The 18,753-nt window shown below is 38.8% G+C and overlaps 1 protein-coding gene across 1 annotated transcript in view; it reads right to left on the bottom strand.

Annotated features, from left to right (window-relative positions):
• Nucleotides 1-18,753, bottom strand: part of SNTG2 (syntrophin gamma 2) — a 312,764-nt gene that overhangs the window by 107,813 nt on the left and 186,198 nt on the right. Inside the window, exon 11 of the mRNA XM_023550388.2 lies at nucleotides 14,177-14,293. Within this exon, the coding sequence (XP_023406156.1) occupies nucleotides 14,177-14,293 (117 nt within the window). The remainder of the gene's footprint in view (nucleotides 1-14,176; nucleotides 14,294-18,753) is intronic.

Raw genomic sequence — 18,753 nt, 5'->3', positions numbered from 1 at the left:
GAACCTGAGCCATTTTTCCTCGCCCTAGTCTGTCTCTGTGTCCAAATATGATTTTGTCATTAACTCCCCTAAAAGTTAAATGTTAACTGTTTCCCCTAGGACTGTGGAAAACAAATGATATCAATCTAAGCCTGTCAAACAGGACGGAGGATGGCGCCAGCCACTCCCTGGGCTGATGGGATAATGGCAAGAAAGATCAACATGTTTGAAATACCACTGAAACCAAACAGAAACAAAATGCACATTCCACAAGTTCCTAAAACCTATGGCCCCTTTTCCCCATAAAACCCAAGCCGGCCTGCGGTTCCTGGAGACAGACAGCTTGAGGAGGAGACCATTCCCCTCTGTCTCCTGTATATCAGTATATAATAAAGCTCTTCCTACCCACCTCGGCCCTGTCTCAAGAACTGGCCGTTTGCGGCAGGCGGCGATAACTAATGAAATTGCAGTAACACTACTGTGCCACCAGGGCTCATTCAAGAGTAATAGAGATTGATTCTATATTAGGTATCCAGTTGCCTAATCTCTTTGATCTATAATCTTCACTTAAATTATTCCCAGATAATTTTTTGTATTCATAGAATATACTTGTCTAATTGAAATTCTCAAAATTGCTTCTAGTATTTTTTGCATATGCATAGTCAACTGCTATCCTGTAAAATGGATTTTATAGCTTTTATTTTAACACATTTTAATGATGTTTGAAAACATGGATAGCTGAAACATTATCTTTCTGATTCTAATCTGCAAATCACAAATAAACATTCGGGCTAATGATGAGAGTGGGGTATATCAGAATGAGCTGAGTCCTTAGTTTTAACTCCAACTCTTCCAATATCACTCCTTGGCCTTTCAGTAAAGTAACAGGGTTGTAAAATACAGACTTCCTCCTTCTACTTCCCCATTCTCCCTTTTTTTCCTCCACCCTTTTCCCTCTTCTCTTGCAATATTTCCTCTTTCCCCCCATCTTGAAGTAGTCAGAAATGTCCTTGAATAAAGGACTTTATCTTTTAGCTTTTCCTAAATTATTTGTCATAACAATCTCTAGGTCCTTCTAAAACTCAATTAGAATATTCTGATAGAAGGTTTTGGAAAAATACTACACGACTATTTTCACTTTTCTGCAGGGTTAAGGCTTTCTGAGCAAAAACACCTGGCCACCTAGCTTAAAGGATGACTGAGTGGTAACCATGACTCAGAAGCTAGAGACAGTAAACCATTCCATGAATATATCCAGATTTATCTCCCTTGGAGCCATTTTTAACATTCCCCAGGGAAGATTTGTGTACATTAGAAAGATAAGGTCTCTCTCTCTCCTTCTCTGAAGACAAGGGTGGGCAGTGGTACCAACTGTCCTGTGCAAACTCTGAGAGGAATAGCTTCAGAGCTCTCTCTTGTGGTACAATCCTCTGTAATGCGGGTACCTCTGGCTCTCACTGTGCCACCCTCCTGAGGACTGGGGAATGGAAAACTGGTGCTAAGTTGTTCTGTGAGTAACTCGAAGTCTGTCTCTGCTACAGAAACCTCACATTTAATGTCAGGATAAAGTAAATAAATATAGATATTATAAACTTTAGCATAACATTGTATTAGATCTAAGCAAAGTAGAAATTGCCACAGACAAATTTCCACCAGCTCCAGAATATTCAATCCCAGGCCAGAAATGCTGTTTGTAAATCTGTGTGTATAAATTCACTCACTCACCATATTTTGTGCATTGATTTTACAATGAGACATTGCTGAATAGCAATAGTAATCTCGTATGCTAAAATAAAACACTTTAGAGTTTTCAGAAACATTTATAAACGTAAAACTGAAGCCATTCTGTGTTTACAATGACTGAGTGGGCACTCTGGCTACGATTTATTATCCCTATCTCATGAACGTGCGAAGCGTTGAGTAAAGAGTGTGAATCACTTGCCCCAAATCCCATGCGCAGTAAATAGAACCCATAAACCAACTAAACAAATAAACAAAAAACAATAACAAAACTGTAGCCATAGTCAATTCTGACTCATGGTGACCCCATGTGTTCCAGAGTAGAACTGCTCCAGAGGGTTTTCTTGATGGTAATCTTTATGAAAGTAGACGGTCAGGCCTTTCTTCCACAGTGCTGCTAGGTGGGTCCCAACTGCCAACCTTTAGGTTAGTACACGAGTGCAAACCATGTGCATCACTCAGGGACCTCTTAGACCCTACAGCTTCTAATTATTAATCTACAACTTTTTCTACTAAGCTATTTTCTAAGGCTTTTTCATTGTCTTAGAAAATCTTTCCAGTTCTCTTTGAAAATATACTCCTTGTTACAGGGTCGCTATGAGTCAGAATCAACTCGACAGCAATGAGTTCTTGCTATTCTGGATATTACATGAAAGATGATTTATTTTAAGTAAAACTTCTAATTTTAAGCCAACATAATACACATTATGCATATGGACATTTTGATTCTTTTCTGCTTAAAAAGTTAACCCAGGCTGTTTCTCTTTACATGCTTTGCTTAGTAAAATGCCTGTTTATCTAAAAGAGCACATTACAAATAAACTATTTCAATGTATTTTTGAGCCCCCTCAAAAATAAACAGTTTCATAAACTGTGAGGTGCTATATTGATGTAATGAACAATTTTATATTTAAAAATTCAAATTATGAAACTACATGCTTTCTTAAGGATAATGAAATCTTCATGTTTCAGCGATCCGAGATGCTAAATCGTCAACAGACAACTTTGGATAGATGCATAAAATTTAGATGAATATCTGGGTTCCTTAAATCTGATGCTATCGGTAAACGCATGGGAGGCTAATTCAATTTTCACAGGTCTACTGCACCTTGAAAATGACCTTCTAGTGTAATTTGGGATTTGTTTTTTCTTTACAAGTCATAGCATGGTATTGCTACACCAAAATGGCCTCACCGTTTCATCATGTCACCAAAACAATAACTATCAAAAGAAATTCCTAATGATGACTGGGCATGGTGGTAAGTCATCTGCAGAAATTATTAGGCTTAAGAAATTAATGAATGAAATGTCCATTAGGAAGCTTCAGAAGTGTCTTTATTTGCAAGGACGAAGAGATGGTAGATAGCTTTTACAGAAAAAGAAGTGTGTGTGTAGGAGGGAATACATTATTACAAGGTAAGGCTCAGTATATTCTCTTATCCCAAAGATGAAATCATGTCTCTGAGGAACTAGAAATTAGATAAAAGAAGAGACCTTGAGAGGAAAGAAGAATGGTGGGAGAGAAAGAGGGAGAGAGAAATCTAGAGAGCAGCTGTAGCTGTTTGGATTGGATAGTGAGAGACTGCCAGAAGGAACATGGAACATACAGGGTTTATTTGTTTTTATAATGCATTATCAAATAATTTAGATGACCAAGAAAGAAACCACAAGACACCATGGAAACCTACTGGGTGACTGAAAAGAGTAAAGAACTTGTGGACCAAAGAAAGCAGAGCAAAACGCTAGTAGGGTAGGCATGGTGTGGGGGTCACCATGAACCAAGCTTGCTGACATGTTTGATAGTTCCCATGTTTTGATGAAAAGTTTGTGGGTTTGGTTCTGTCATAAAACAAGTAAAAATGTGACTTATGTTTCACAGTACATATAGCTGATTTCATGTACTTTTAACACACTCCCCAGCCCCTTGCTCCAGTCTTCTGGTGCCTCCATCACCTCTAGGTTCCTCCCTGAAACTGAATCCTGTCTTTAGGTCCCAAGGAGCAGGATATTTTGCCCTTGCTGAGGATGTACTAACTATACAGACTTGACCGACAGCGATGTCATTGATATTGGCAAAACTGATCTACCTTTCAACAAAAATGCAAGCACATTTAAATTAAGAAAAAGATTCTCTAGGTATAACACAGCTTTGTAAACAGAGTTCTGAAGAAAAAGAAGTAGCTTATAAAGTTAGATTGAGATACACTAGGATTTCTTTAAACGGATGATTTCAAAATCAAATGTAGACAGGAACTCATAGTTTACAACTAAACAAAATATGAATGAATGCCAGAGGAAAGTTATTAAGCTGTATTTATTTCTTTTTTTCAGTTAATAATCATAAAAAAGAACGATGGAAGCCAGTACCAGGAAGAAGAGCTAAAGGCACTACACTTTAACATGTATATTTTAAAGCTGAATTCCCTGTGAACCGTAGTTACAGGCTGGGTCTATGCGGAGTGATTGTCTTTATCTGGATCTGGATGGTATAAACCGCTTAAGCTCTTCTGGTCTGACAGGGGACTTATACCTCCCAGCAGATGTCCATGACCTGAAACTTCTGACACTTCTCCAGAAATTAACAGCGGCACTCAAGCACCACGCTAGAACAAGACATCTACTAAATCGAATTTGTAGTTCAATTCAGCTTCGTTAATGAAGAGATCCACCCATGAGGTTTCTCCTTGCCTTTCCAGTTGTTTTTCCACCAGGCATGAACAGGGCTAGTAAGTCAGACTGGAGGAGGTCATCTAAAAAGAATATTATCCCTCCATTCTGTATTTCGAATATATTTTAAGAAAGTTCCAGCAGTAAATACAGGTACTATAACCCACAATTTCTTAGGAGGAGATTTCAACCAAAATGATCATAAATAACCCTTCAGTCATGTACATTTATTATTTTATTTACCCAGGAGCTTCACTTGTGGAAGTAAAACTCAAATGAGGAAACAGATAAGTGTAGGTGTGGCTGCTCAAATTATCACTAAAAATTAAAATGTATGTTTCTATTTTCTCTGAGTTCTATCACAATAAAAGTCCAAGATAAAATAGTTTTAATGACAATATGGCACAGCTCTGACACTGTATGTCTCTAAAATTAAAAAGCCTTCACATGGACACAATTATCTGCCAGATGCTGTCAACTATGGTTAGAAGATGAATGACAGAAGCAGACTCTCATAGCCCCTTCCTCCATATACAGAATGGCTTTTTTTTTCCTCTTCTTACATTTAGATTTTTATATAAAATTCCCAAGACTTTGCAAATGAGTCAATAAAGTGCCAGGGGCTTTTACACGAGATTAAATTCTATTGCGTCCATATTTAGACTGGGAAGAGCATTAGGCAAGGAATGTCCACTTTGTGCCTCATCAGGATCCCTGCGTCCTCTTCTGAAGCAGCATTCTACTTCCCCTCCTTTTGGATGATTGTCCCCACTTCCTGTGCTGCTTCTTTTCACCTGGTGCTGAGACATTTATGTATGTTTCTGTCATTCAACACTGCAATTCCAGAAACAGGGTTTCAAGAAGCTGTGAGGAAGGGGCATTGGCAGGTTGCTGTTGTTCTGAGGTGCCATCAAGTAGGTTCCAACTCAAAGCAACCCTATGTACAACAACAACTAAACACTGCCCAGTCCTGCGCCGTCCTCACAATTGTTGTTATGTTTGAGCCCATTGTTGCAGCCACTGTGTCAGTCCATCTCGTTGAGGGTGTTCCTCTTTTTTGCTGACCCTCTACTTTACCAAGCATGATATCCTTCTTCAGGGACCTGTCCCTTCTGATAACATGTCCAAAGTATATGAGACACAGTCTTGCCATTCTTGCTTCTAAGGAGCATCCTGGTTGTACTTCTTCCAAGACAGATTGCCAGGTTAGCTGAAATTATATGATGGTTTCCCTCACTACACTGTGAGGTCCTTGATATCAGAGTTCTTGCATCTCCAGCTAATATTTCAGAACCTGATGTTTAGTAGTATTTGCTTATTAAAAAGTTTGCCGCACTGAAATGAAGAGATACTTTGCTTGTGTCCAGGATAAATTAAAACCAGGCCTACTGATCCCTACTGTTTATAAATATAGCTAAAGGGAAGACAAAGGACTTCCTCAGACTAGAATTAGAAGACCTAGCTGTAGTACAGTCCTATCTAAACAAGCTGTGCGTTCTTGTAAAGCAACTTGTATGTATCTAACATTTATCAACAAAATGAGGAATCCTCTTGAACTATCTTGCTGGATTATCTCAGGACTCAAATGATATTATATATGTAAAAGTGCACTATAAACTGTAAAGGAATTTACGAATTTCAGTATTTTTATGTATTTTTTTAATCTCTGGTAGGTACTGGTGGCGTAGTGGTTAAGTGCTATGGCTGCTAACCAAAGGGAAGGCAGTTCAAATCCACCAGGTGCTCCTTGGAAACTCTATAGGGCAGTTGTTCAGACAGAACAAGGTGATACTGATTGGTTTAAAGTCAGGAAAGGTGTGCGACAGGGTTGTATTCTTTCACCATACCTACTTAATCTGTATGCTGAACAAATAATACGAGAAGCTGGACTATATGAAGAAGAACAGGGCATCAAGTTTGGAGGAAGACTCATTAACAACCTGCGTTATGCAGATGACACAACCTTGCTTGCTGAAAGTGAAGAGGACTTGAAGCACTTACTAATGAAGATCAAAGACCACAGCCTTCGGTATGGATTACACCTCAACATAAAGAAAACAAAAATCCTCAGAACTGGACCAATGAGCAACATCATGATAAATGGAGAAAAGATTGAAGTTGTCAAGGATTTCATTTTACTTGGATCCACAATCAACAGCCATGGAATCAGCAGTCAAGAAGTCAAAAGACACATCGCATTGGGCAAATTGCTGCAAAGGACCTCTTCAAAGTGTTGAAGAGCAAAGATGTCACCCTGAAGACTAAGGTCCACCTAACCCAAGCTGTGGTATTTTCAATCGCATCATATGCATGTGAAAGCTGGACAATGAATAAGGAAGACCGAAGAAGAGTTGACGCCTTTGAATTGTGGTGCTGGCGAAGAATATTGAATATACCATTGACTGCCAAAAGAACGAACAAATCTGTCTTGGAAGAAGTTCAACCAGAATGCTCCTTAGAAGCAAGGATGGAGAGACTGCGTCTTACATACTTTGGACATGTTGTCAGGAGGGATCAGTCCCTGGAGAAGGACATCATGCTTGGCAGAGTACAGGGTCAGCAGAAAGAGGAAGACCCTCAAGGAGGTAGACTGACACAGTGGCTGCAACAATGAGCTCAAGCATAACAACGATCGTAAGGATGGTTCAGGACCGGGTAGTGTTTCGTTCTGTTGTGCGTAGGGTCGCTATGAGTCGGAATCAACTCGACGGCAGTGGGTTTGGTTTTTTTGGTTTTCGTAGGTACTATGATTTTTTTTAACTCATCAATTGCTTAGTTGAGTATGGTAAATGCTGCATACTATAACCACTTTGGAAATCCTGGTGGCGTAGTGGTTAAGTGCTACAGCTGCTAACCAAAAGGTCAGCAGTTCAAATCCACCAGGCACTCCTTGAAAAATTTAAGGGGCAGTTCTACTCTGTCCTATAGGGTCACTATAAGTTGGAATCAACTTGACGGCAAGAGTTTTTTTTTTTTTTTATAACCACTTTGGAGATAGCCAACACATAATAAAATGTGTGGGAAGTGCCACATAAAGAAACCTATCTGTTTTAAACAATTGCTTTTCAAAGTTTATTGACAATGACTTTTCTTGAGGAGTGCCTATTAGGATCTTATGAGATACTTGAGTTCCACGAAAGGTCATTTCGTAACTATGGCTCTGTGTTATGCTGACAACACTGGAGTTAAACTGAACCCCAGCCCCTTCAAAGAGAGATGCCCCAATCACAGTGCCTGCCTTGTTATCACACCTTCTCTAATGGCAGGTCATGACTAGCCCAAGGTTGGGCATATGATCCATGGGCAGTCTATTTAGCCTTCCAATGCCTCTAAGATAACCTGGCATGAACATCTTAGCTCTACTCAAAAACAGTATCAGATTAGCCAATCAGATGTTCACCTCTGGGATTTAAATTTGAAAATATGGAGTCAGTTAGGCAGTGTCAAGTAGGAGTCGAAGCTGAAATGACAATGATAACAAATGACAACCACAACCAATTATTGAGCACTCATTCTATACCAGGTATGGAGCTAAACATTTGACATGCGTTATCTTATTTAACCAACACAAGAATGTTGTGAGCGGAGCTTCTAACTGATTCATTACGGTTTAATCCCCTGCTGAGAATTTGCACTTCCACCTCAAATATACTGAATCAGAATCTTCATTTTAACAAGATCCCTAAGTGATTCTTATGTATAAATAAGAATCACTTAGGGATCTTGTTAAAATTCTTATGTATACACGAACCACCTGAGGATATTGTTAAACTGTAGATTCTGACTCAGTATATCTGGGGGTGGTAACACAAATTCTCAGCAGGCAGTCAAACTGGAATGAACCTGGTTGTGAGGTAGCTGAGGATTTGAGCGGTTAAACAAAAAAACAATTGGCCCAAATTACAGTTTGTAAATGGCCAATTTCAGACTAGATCCTATGTCTGTCTTAAAGCAAGTCTATACCCCTAACTGCTATACAATCCCAACAATATAGCCATAGATTAGGTGAGGTTGTGAGTAAGTAGAAACTAGTGGTTAAGCATTTGGCCGCTAACCAAAACGTCGGTAGTTCGAATCCACCAGCCACTCCATGGAAACCCTATGGGAGAGTTCTGTTCTATCCTATAGGGTTGCTAAGAGTTGGAATTGACTCAAAGGCAACTTTTTTTTTTTTTAATGAGTAACTAGGTTAACTAAGTATAGACTGGGAGAAAATAAGCTGGTGTTGGGCAGCAAAGCAAGCAGACATACCCAGGCAAGTAAATATTCAGCATCATATTGAAGGTGGAACAAATGAAATTCCATGCACTCTTGTATGTGAGTGCCCTGGACAGTAATACCAAAGGCTTGCTATGTGCTTGGCACTGTAGTAAGCACTTCTGATGGATTATCTCATGTATTCCTCAACACACAGCTGTCAGGCAGCTACCATTTTGATAAATACCATGCTGCAGGTAGGGAATCAAAGCCTTAGAGAGGTTAACAACTGACTCCAGGTCACACAGGATGCTACATGAATCACAGACCTGGTCCAGCAGCCAGCCCTGGGCTTTCAAGATGCACACCTGTGATTCCTTGGATAACCTTAACAGTGTTGCTTTGCAGTTTTTGAAACTGAAATGAAAAGATGGGTTCACTGGCAAAGGGACTATGGGGCGTGTCAAAGAAACTACTTCCAGAAAAGAAGTGATCACCTGTAGCAGCAACAGATGTGCCTGTGGAGGGATAACCATTTAGGGTAATACAACACAATGCCTTGGGAATGAGGGGTGTTTACTGGATGATGGCAAGCAAACAACAGCAGCACTGAAACACAATGAAGGAAGCTATATATTAGGCAGTGAGCTGAAACTTTATATACAGAGACCTCAAATTGCATTGGAAAAATCTGTTGAAAAGGACCTTTATAAAATGTTAAAAAAGCAAAGATGTAACTTGAAGATTAAGGTGCAGGTGACCCAATCCATTGGAAACCCTGTTGGCATAGTGGTTAAGTGCTACAGCTGCTGACCAAAGGGTTGGCAGTTTGAATCTACCAGGCACTCCTTGGAAACCCCATGGGACAGTTCTACTCTGTCCTATAGAGGCAGTATGTGTCAGAATCGACTCAATAGCAATGAGGGTTTTTTTTTGACCCAAGCCATGATGTTTTTGATCACCTCATATGCATGCGAAAGCTGGACAACGAATAAGGAAGACAGAAGAAGAATTGACACCTTTGAATTGTGGTGTTGGCGAAGAACACTGAGCATACCATGGACTGCCAAAGGAACGAACAGATTTGTCTTGGAAGAAGTACAACCAGAATGCTCATTAGAAGCAAGGTTGGCGAGACTACGTCTCACATACTTTGGATGTGTTATCAGGAGGGATCAGTCCCTGGAGAAGGGCATCAGCTTGGTAAAGTAGAGGGTCAGTGAAAAAGAAGAAGATCCTCAATGAGAGGGATTGACACAGAGGCTGCAACAATGGACTGAAGCAAAGCGACAACTGTGAGGATGGCACAGGACCCAGCAGCATTTCGTTCCGCTGTACATAAAGTCGTTATGAGTTGGAACCCATCCGACGGCACCTGACAACAAATTTTCAAATTTCCAACAACATGCCACAGCTGTGAGCGGATGAAGCCCCTCCGAACCTGAGAAGCCAGAGGTTAATGCCTCTGAATGTACGCTCTTTTAGATATTTTGTTGTTGTTGTTGTGTGTTGTGGAGTCGATTTTGATTCATAGTGACCCTAGAGAGCAGAGTAGAACTGCCCCATAGGGTTTCCAAGGAGTGGGTAGTGGATTCGAACAGCTGACCTTCTGGTTAGCAGCTGTAGCTGTTAACCACTGTGCCAAAAGGTAATTACACATGGCTAAAAATTATACCTTGTTTAACTTTAAATTGCTCTTAATGAAAAGAAATGGGAGCACATGAGGGACACTTTCTCCTCTTGCATAAGGTGCGTTCTGCAGCTCCAATTAGATAAAATGTTCCAGAAAGTCAACACCTTGACCCCTTTTCTCTGGAATGTTGCCACTGAGTCAAGCAATGATTTCAGTTTTAAATAATTCCTAAAAAGTATGTGTTCCGTAATAAAATAAAGATTTTTAAAGTCTCTTTGTGAATGTGTTTTATAGACCCTACACTCAAAAAAATTTGAGAGGGGGGATGTCAGGTCCAATAGCCAATTAAAATCAAGATTACAAAATCATCATGAACTGGGTTATATTCTTCTGTAAAATATGTACCTTTCCAATGTCTTCAAAAACTTAAAGAGAGTTGTTTGTTTTGCACTTGGTGGCAAAAATAGTTACCTCCATATTCATTTTTTCAGCCACGTCTGCAGATGCAATCACTGGTTGACAACTGAACACAAAAATATATATGTTGTCTACAATAGTTTGGGACACCATACAATTTAAAGTCTAAACTGCCCACACGGTTAAGACTGAAAGTGATTGCTCTTAATAATTATGCCTAGACAAGACTGCAGACTGGAATTGAGCTATGGAAACTGGAACATATGATCACTCCACTGAAGCGGATGCTGAGGCTCCCGGTAGCTTGAAACAACCACTTCTTGCCAAGTTCTCATTAATTTTCCAAAATCAAATAATAGCTGTTAAATTTTACATTTTTTTTTATTAGCTTGTCCCTGGAAAAGATTAGCTCTTTTTTTTTATTTATTTATGTTCCTATTTCTATACGATGGTCCTTTGAAAATAAATGGTCCACAGTCTCAATTCACCACAACATATTTTCCAGGATCTTTCCTTTTTGATCCACCACTTGCCCGTGAATCTGTCCTCAAACAAAACTTAAAACAAACAAACAAAAAAAACAGGTCTAAGAGTTTATGACATTTTAATATAATTTAAATGTGAGATGTAACACCTAATATTTTCAAGGATTTAAAAATCCTGCAACTGAAAATGGAGTCCTGGGAGCACAGTGGTTAAGAGCTATGCTGTTAACCAGAAGGTCAGCAGTTCGAATCCATGAGCACTCTTTGGAAACACTCTGGGGCAGTTCTACTCTGTCCTTTAGGGTTGCTATGAGTCAGAATTGACTCAACAGCAATGGCTTTGGTTTTTGGTAAATGAAAATAAAAATAAAATTGATGTCACACGATATCATGAAACCAGTGCTCTGGTAAACTGAAATCACCATTATATTTCTTTGAAAAAAAAAAAAAACACCTGAAATTTTATGTTTAAAAACCTGATTAAGCAGATCCACCTTTTTCCTGGAGCTGGGGCTCTACATCTCATTACACCTGGAGAGACGGATGCTTCTGAGAACATAAGCACTTCCTGCAAAGTGCCTGGCTTTCGGCAAACACCTTCTAAATGGAGGCCAAACAGAAGACAGAATGCGCTGGCTGTCCCCAGCGAATTCAAAAGGTGCAATTTCCAAAGTTTCTAGTGTGTTAGTTATGCAGGGCTCTAATGATCAGATGTAATTATCAAGTCATGTGGGACTTCAATGGCCAGCTGTAAGGAAGCTAAATGGCTTTATTAGGATTATCCACAAAGTCAGACAAAATCTCTCTGGGTGCCAAGAGCTCCTGAGGGCTAAATCGCAGATTCACTGCAGTGCCTGGACTCTCCCCGGCCACCAGCACAGCATCTGAGTGGCTGAAACTTTAATTTTTTTTGGTACCAGACTGGGAAATTCCAATTAGTTTCACAGAGGAAACTAAAGTTTGGAGAGATTTAAAAAATGGTCAGACTGGGACTAGACGCCTGATGGTCAGACTTTTCACCCACTGTCCTTTCTGTTCAATCAGGTAAACTCAGCTTTGGCAATTCACAACTCCAACTGTTTATTAGTTTCAATCCCAGAGTATCAGGAAGACCGAAAGTATTTAGGAAAAGATGTAGTACATTCTACATAGGCTTAAAATATCTGTAATTTAGAAGATGTCATAACTTCATTTAAAAAAAAAAAAAGGACAAATACACAGGCTGGAAAAGGCAATACTGGGGTAGAAAGACAAGAAGTAATTAAGGAAGGCATATGTCTGCAAAGACGTACGGACGTGTTGTGTGCACGCGTGGAACACGGTGCAGGGTCTCGTGAGCCTGGGTGTTATACTGATTTCGATTTGTCAGTTATTCCTTTTCCTTAGAGCAGAGGTTTGAACAGGCTTCAAATTTCTAAACAAGGTATTATGGTCGCCAGAGGTGGGATTGCTTGCTTCTGGCAAATCTGAGCAACGGAGGCCAGGCAATCTCTGTCTGCTGGGGTATTTGTGACACGGATCAATGCAAAGAAAACTGGTCACTGAATTTTAAAATAAACAAGCAAAACATGATAATATTAATTTAAAAAAGTATGACATTGTCCATCTGGTCACTGTGGAGCTCAAAAACAAAAAGTGAGAATTTCTGTCAATGAAGTTGAAAACGGCAGCGAATATGGATTAAGTAGTTTTTTGCTCTCAACGGCATAGAGCTTTGATGAAGTATTTCAAGCACTCCGGACAATTCAGAATGTTGTATGTGGAGACCAAACATACACAGAGAGTCTTACTGACTCCTCAGAACAGAAAAATTAAGTAAGGTTCCTTAAGGAATTCCCAGTTGTGTCATCTGAGGGCATTTTGTCATTTCTGGCTCCCACCCCTCTGGCCCCCCAGTCCTGAGAGGGTGGGCACACTCTAGTTTCTGCAGATGAGCTGAGTAGTCTTAGATCCGATGGACACGAAGCTGGGATAGTTTCCCCTCCTCACGGCTTCACCTTAGGTGCTGAGCTGCTCTGCGGTGATTTTTAGTCTCTAATGGTAATTTTTTTTTTTTTAATGGTAACCTGGGAGGCACTTTTGCTTTTAATAGTAATCTGGGAGGCACTTCTGCTTGAAGCAGTAACAACAACGGTAGATTATTAATGGCCACTCTTTCGGAATCATAAATCATACTCCAAGACCGCCTGTGCCTCACTGCCTAGCCTGAACTGAGGTTATCCAGGTTATCTGAAGTTATTTTTATGTTTCTTTTTTTGAGTTTCAAGTTCTTTCCTAGTTTTACTTGGTTAGACAAGAGCATATAAAATTTTATTTAGCAAGAAATGTCAAAGAGCTTTATTGCATTTGTTTTGAGGAGATTCAATTACTTACGCAAATATTTAGATGGCTCCTTAATGTAAATTCGCTGTGTCAATCAATTAAAAATTAAATTTATTAAAAATTTATTAAAATTTACTAAATGCAGCGTGTTATTCTGGATTGGATCCTAGTATATCAGATGGAATAGCTGGTGAAATTTGAATAGCTCTGTAGTTTAGTTAATAGTATCACATTGAGGTTATTTTCTCAATTTTTAACATAAGTTGTTAACATCCAGAAGCAACTGCGTGAAGGGTACACAGGAATGTTCTGTACTAAATGTGCCACCTTTTTTAAATCTATAATTATTTCAATGTAAAGTTTATTTAAAAACCCAGAATTTACCAATAAAAGGCACATGCAGTATATTATTTTTTTTATTTTTGTAGATAATCTTTTTATTTCCTTTATTTAAATTAAGGTAAAAATTTACAGAGCAAATTACTTTGTCATTAAACAGTTGATACACACTGTTTTGTGACATTGGCTGCCAACCCCGCGACGTGTCATCACTTTCCCCGTCTCCACCTGGGGTTCCCTGTTTCAGTTTTCCTGTCCCTTCCTGCCTTCTCTCTGCTTTTGGACCTGACAAAACACCTCTATGTTTGCTCTCCAACACCAGATGTAACTGCTGCTGCTCTGATAGAAACAACTTCCTCCACAAACCACCCCCGGGTGTATGCAACGGGGTCCTTACCGGAGGGGTGCTGAAAACGTAGAAGGACGAGCCTTTCAGCGCCAGAAACTTGTGTCTGAAGGTTTGAGAGGAGTCAGCTCCTTGAGGTTTCTCATTTACCCACCCCATATGTACAACCTGCAGAGGGAAACCTTTGAAAATTAAAAACCAAGCCTTAATAAGCACATACTGTCACAGGAGTAGAAAGAACAAACATTAAACAAGCTGTCCTCCCAGTGTTTCAGGACACTTAAAATCAGTAGAATGTGGAAAAGTCTAGCTCAATTTTCAAAAACCAAGTATACATGATATGAATGTATAACATCTTTAGTTGAACATTCAAATTTGTATTGGGCTAGGTTCTATAAACCTGTTGCCGTCAAGTCGATTCCCATAGGGTTTCCAAGGAGTGGCTGGTGGATTTGAACTGCTGACCTTTGGTTAGCAGCCTAGCTCTTAACCACCACGTCACCTGGGCTCGAAGGTTCTATATAGCAACTTTTATATATTTTCAGTTTTGACCAATGATCAACTTCTCTGCTTCAATAGAGTTGCACGTTCCATGTATTTTTAGAAAATACACTATCGGATTACACTCTCCTAGAAATTAGTATTTCAGATTTTTCTATGATGTTGTAAAAACAGCTAATTCTATTTTTATAGTAAATACACAAGTTGACATATATGGAAAAACTGATTATGCTTTTCTTTATCATTTAAATTCTTAACACCAGTGAAGCTAATACAAAAACATTAGATTCTTACCACTGGTATTGAGTATTTATAATCTTTTTACACCAAAATTATAAAAATGAGAATATTATCAAAAGCTTAGTGGGAATAGTAATACAAATTAATAATTTGGTGCATGAATTCAAGGTAAGCTAAAATTTCTGTGTCTTACCTAAATTTTAATTTGACACAGACTCGACAGCACTGGGTCATACTTCATAGTAAGTGATAACAACGTATTTCAGCATTTCTTCACTTCTTCATTTTTGCCACGTTAAAGAAAACCAATTAACATATTCATATGCAATAGACTTAAAACAACTTGAAATTAAAAAAATGAAAAGGAATTTATCATAGACATATGAAACACTTTATGAAATAAACTTCTCCCCAAACTGTTTCATGGTGCTAACTACCCATGACATTAGGCATCTTTCAAGTTTGAGAATCTAGTGTTTATCTGGAGTGGCCTCCACAGAATTATTTAAGTGAATGAAATAACAATTGGAATGCTTTCAAAGTAGGTAATTTCTTGTTTTAATTTCTTACTTGACAAACCTCTGACAGTTCTCACTCTTAGGTCAACGATAAGCTGGTTTAAACCTCAAGATGCAAGACAAAATAATAATAGTAATAACAAAATAAGATTTCCACCAACAGCAGTTTTAGTCACAGAAAAGAGAAAAATAGGGACTATGATTTGGTGGATAGTTGTAATCGTAGCTAAACAGTGAAAATTATTATGAGTTTGAGTGTTGAATACAAATAATTTAAAGAATTCAGAGTTTTAATTTTGTCTCATCAGGCTGTCCTAGATAAAAAAAATAGAGGTCTATAAATAACCCAAATATTTCATTGGGTCCTGAACCTCTAAGCTTCTTACAGCTTAAATTTTTATTTCTATTAAAATGTAGGAACCACATCAATGTAACACATATTAATGTTATGATACTAATAACCTTATTTTTTAAAAAATCATGAGTTCTTAGAAATACGTAATTTTGCAGAGCCTCAGTTTTTCAACATAAAATGGGACTAGCATCATCTGCCTCACGTGATCATTGTAAGAATTTAATACCATATGACAGAAAACCCTCACAGGTGGGGTGTAGATAATACACTGTGCAGACGGCATTAGTACTGTACAAAAAACCAGTACAATATAATTGACTACTTGAATTTCTTGTGGATTTAAAGCCAAACACTGAGATTATTTTAAAAATATCTCATTGAGTTTTGCCCTTTTTATCTGGTCAGGTCACACTAATACCATTGTAAATTATAAGATGTACTCAACTTCCGTCGTTAAAACTCAGGTCGTTTTTCTAGCTAATTTAGCAGATGCTTTTTTTTTTTTTTTTTGATATTTCTAAAATCAACATGAATTCAATGGGTGGTTATTTAATTCCCAATTCATTATTTCATGAGGATAAGGGCTTGTGTAGTTTATTCAGGATAGGATTAACTTTAAGTGCATTTACTAAAATACAATGAAGAGCAAACACAATGACTTTTACATAAAAAGAAAAATAATATGCTGAGGATTGTTCAGAAACGTCTCGGTTATATAAAGACTGAATATGATAGTACTAAATAAGCTGTACTCGTTATCTTAAGGTAGTATACCATCACACAGCCAAAGCTAATTAAGTGGTACTGAACAGTTGGTGAGGTTTTACAAACCAAGTCATCACTATAAAAGGGTCTAAAGCTGCATGGCTTACTGTATGGATTTTTTTTCCTCTTAAAGTTATAAAAGCTAATAAGCTCTACTGTAGCTCTGGAATAATACTTGCTTGGTTACTCTGCTTTCTGTCAGAGCTGCCTAATTAGGTTATGGGGTTGTAACTGCTGGGCAACACTTTAGAATAGCAGGGGGTACTACTACTTTACTAGCAAAAACTCTGGGCTTAAGTCCAAAGGCCCTTTGTGGGTCCCTGGTCTCCCCATTACTCATTCAGAGGGTGGTCCTGGCATTTGCTTCATCTCTCTGCATTTCAATGTCCTTGTCTGTAAAACGGGAGTAGCACAACCCACTTCATGTCTGTGTCCAGGAGTAAATGAGGTAAGGTGTATGTCAATACCTTTAAAACCATAAAATGCTACATAATTATTCGGTTCTATTATTACCTCCTCTGTCATATAGGGTCGCTATGAGTCGGAATCGACTCAATGGCAGCGGGTTTTTTTCTTGTTTTTTTTTTTATTACTATTACCTTTGGAAACCCTGGTGGCATACTGGTTAAGTGCTACCCCTGCTAACCAAAAGGTCAGCAGTTCGAATCCACCAGGCGCTCCTTGGAAACTCCATGAGGCAGTTCCACTCTGTCCTATAAGGTCTCTGTGAGTCGGAATTGATGCGATGGCAATGGGTGTGGTTTTTCGATTTTTTATTATCACCTTTGGAGCCCTGGTAGCACAGTGGTTAAGAGCGATTGGAATCAACTCCACGCCAGCGGATTTGTTTTTGTTTTATTATCATCTTTGGCAGGAGTGTGGTCAATGCTTTCATAGCACTTCCCACTGGATCCCTGATTAGACCACAAGCTTTTTGAGGGGAAGAACCATGTTTTTTACCTGTGAGCTACTCTATATAACACAGTATTGGCAGTTGGTCACTGTTTCCTCTTTCTTGAAAGAAAGAGCCAGTGAGTCTCCATCTATTTAATAGCTTGGAACCCTGGCGTTGCAGTGGTTGACAGCCCAGCTGCTAACCTTGGGTTAGCTATGAATTGGAATCCACTGGACGGCACTGGGTTCATTTTGAGTTATCTTTATGAGCAGCCCTATAATTCAGTACAGAAAGATATGTTTATTGTATTTATCAGGGTGGCTGAGGGGGAAGGCCTTTCTTTTATCAATCACCATCAAAACCTGGAACCAGAATTTCTAGAAAATATAGGAAATTGACTAAACCCTAAATTTACTGAAAGCTCTTAAGAGTCAGTGGCAAGCACACAAATCTGACTTGATACTGTATTTATTACCAGGAATCTTACTGAGATCCTGTATATAATACTGAGTTAGCAAGGGGCTAAAAAAAAAAAAAAAAACCAAACCCACTGCCGTCGAGTTGATCCCGCCTCATAGCGACCCTATAGGACAGAGTAGAACCGCCCCGTAGTTTCCAAGGAGCATCTGGCGGATTCGAACTGCTGACCTTTTGGTTAGCAGCCGTAGCACTTAACCACTATGCCACCAGGCTTTCCAGTAAGCGGGTAGAGGACAGAAAATAAACACAATCCAGACGAACCACTAAATAACTAAATGGAAACACCTCTTTGCCGGTCTGTGGTAACACATACACACATATGAAAATGCGATATATATGTGCATATATATATATACACACACACATGGGGAAACCCTGGTGGTGTAGTGGTTAAAAAAAAAACATTGCCATCAAACCCATTTCGACTTATAGCAACTCTACAGGACAGAGTAGAACCGCCCCATAGAGATTCCAAGGAGCAGCTGGTGGATTCAAAATGCCAACCATTTTGTCAGCAGCTGAGATTTTAACCACTGCATCAGCCACCAGGGCTCCATATATATGTATACATACTTTTTTCCTTTTTTTTTTTAATGTGGTTAACACAGTGCTTGGCACATAGTTCAAAAGGAGGTGTATATTGAATAGAGAACGAAGAGGTAGTTTCCTGGTCAAGATGACAATAATACAGGTTGTTATGAACCTAAATTTCTGTTAGCTGGATGTGAACTTAAATTCCATATGTAACTCCGTTCTGCTAAGTTTAATCAGAAAATAAATAAATAATAGCTTTGCTATTATTGGGAACATTGGCTGCTTTATGAATCTTTTTTAGTACATGGAGTTCATAAATTATATTAAGGGAAGCTCATTT

Source organism: Loxodonta africana, chromosome 12 (assembly GCF_030014295.1).
Source record: "Loxodonta africana isolate mLoxAfr1 chromosome 12, mLoxAfr1.hap2, whole genome shotgun sequence".
NCBI lineage: Eukaryota > Metazoa > Chordata > Mammalia > Proboscidea > Elephantidae > Loxodonta > Loxodonta africana.
This window is presented reverse-complemented; position numbering and strand designations above follow the sequence as displayed.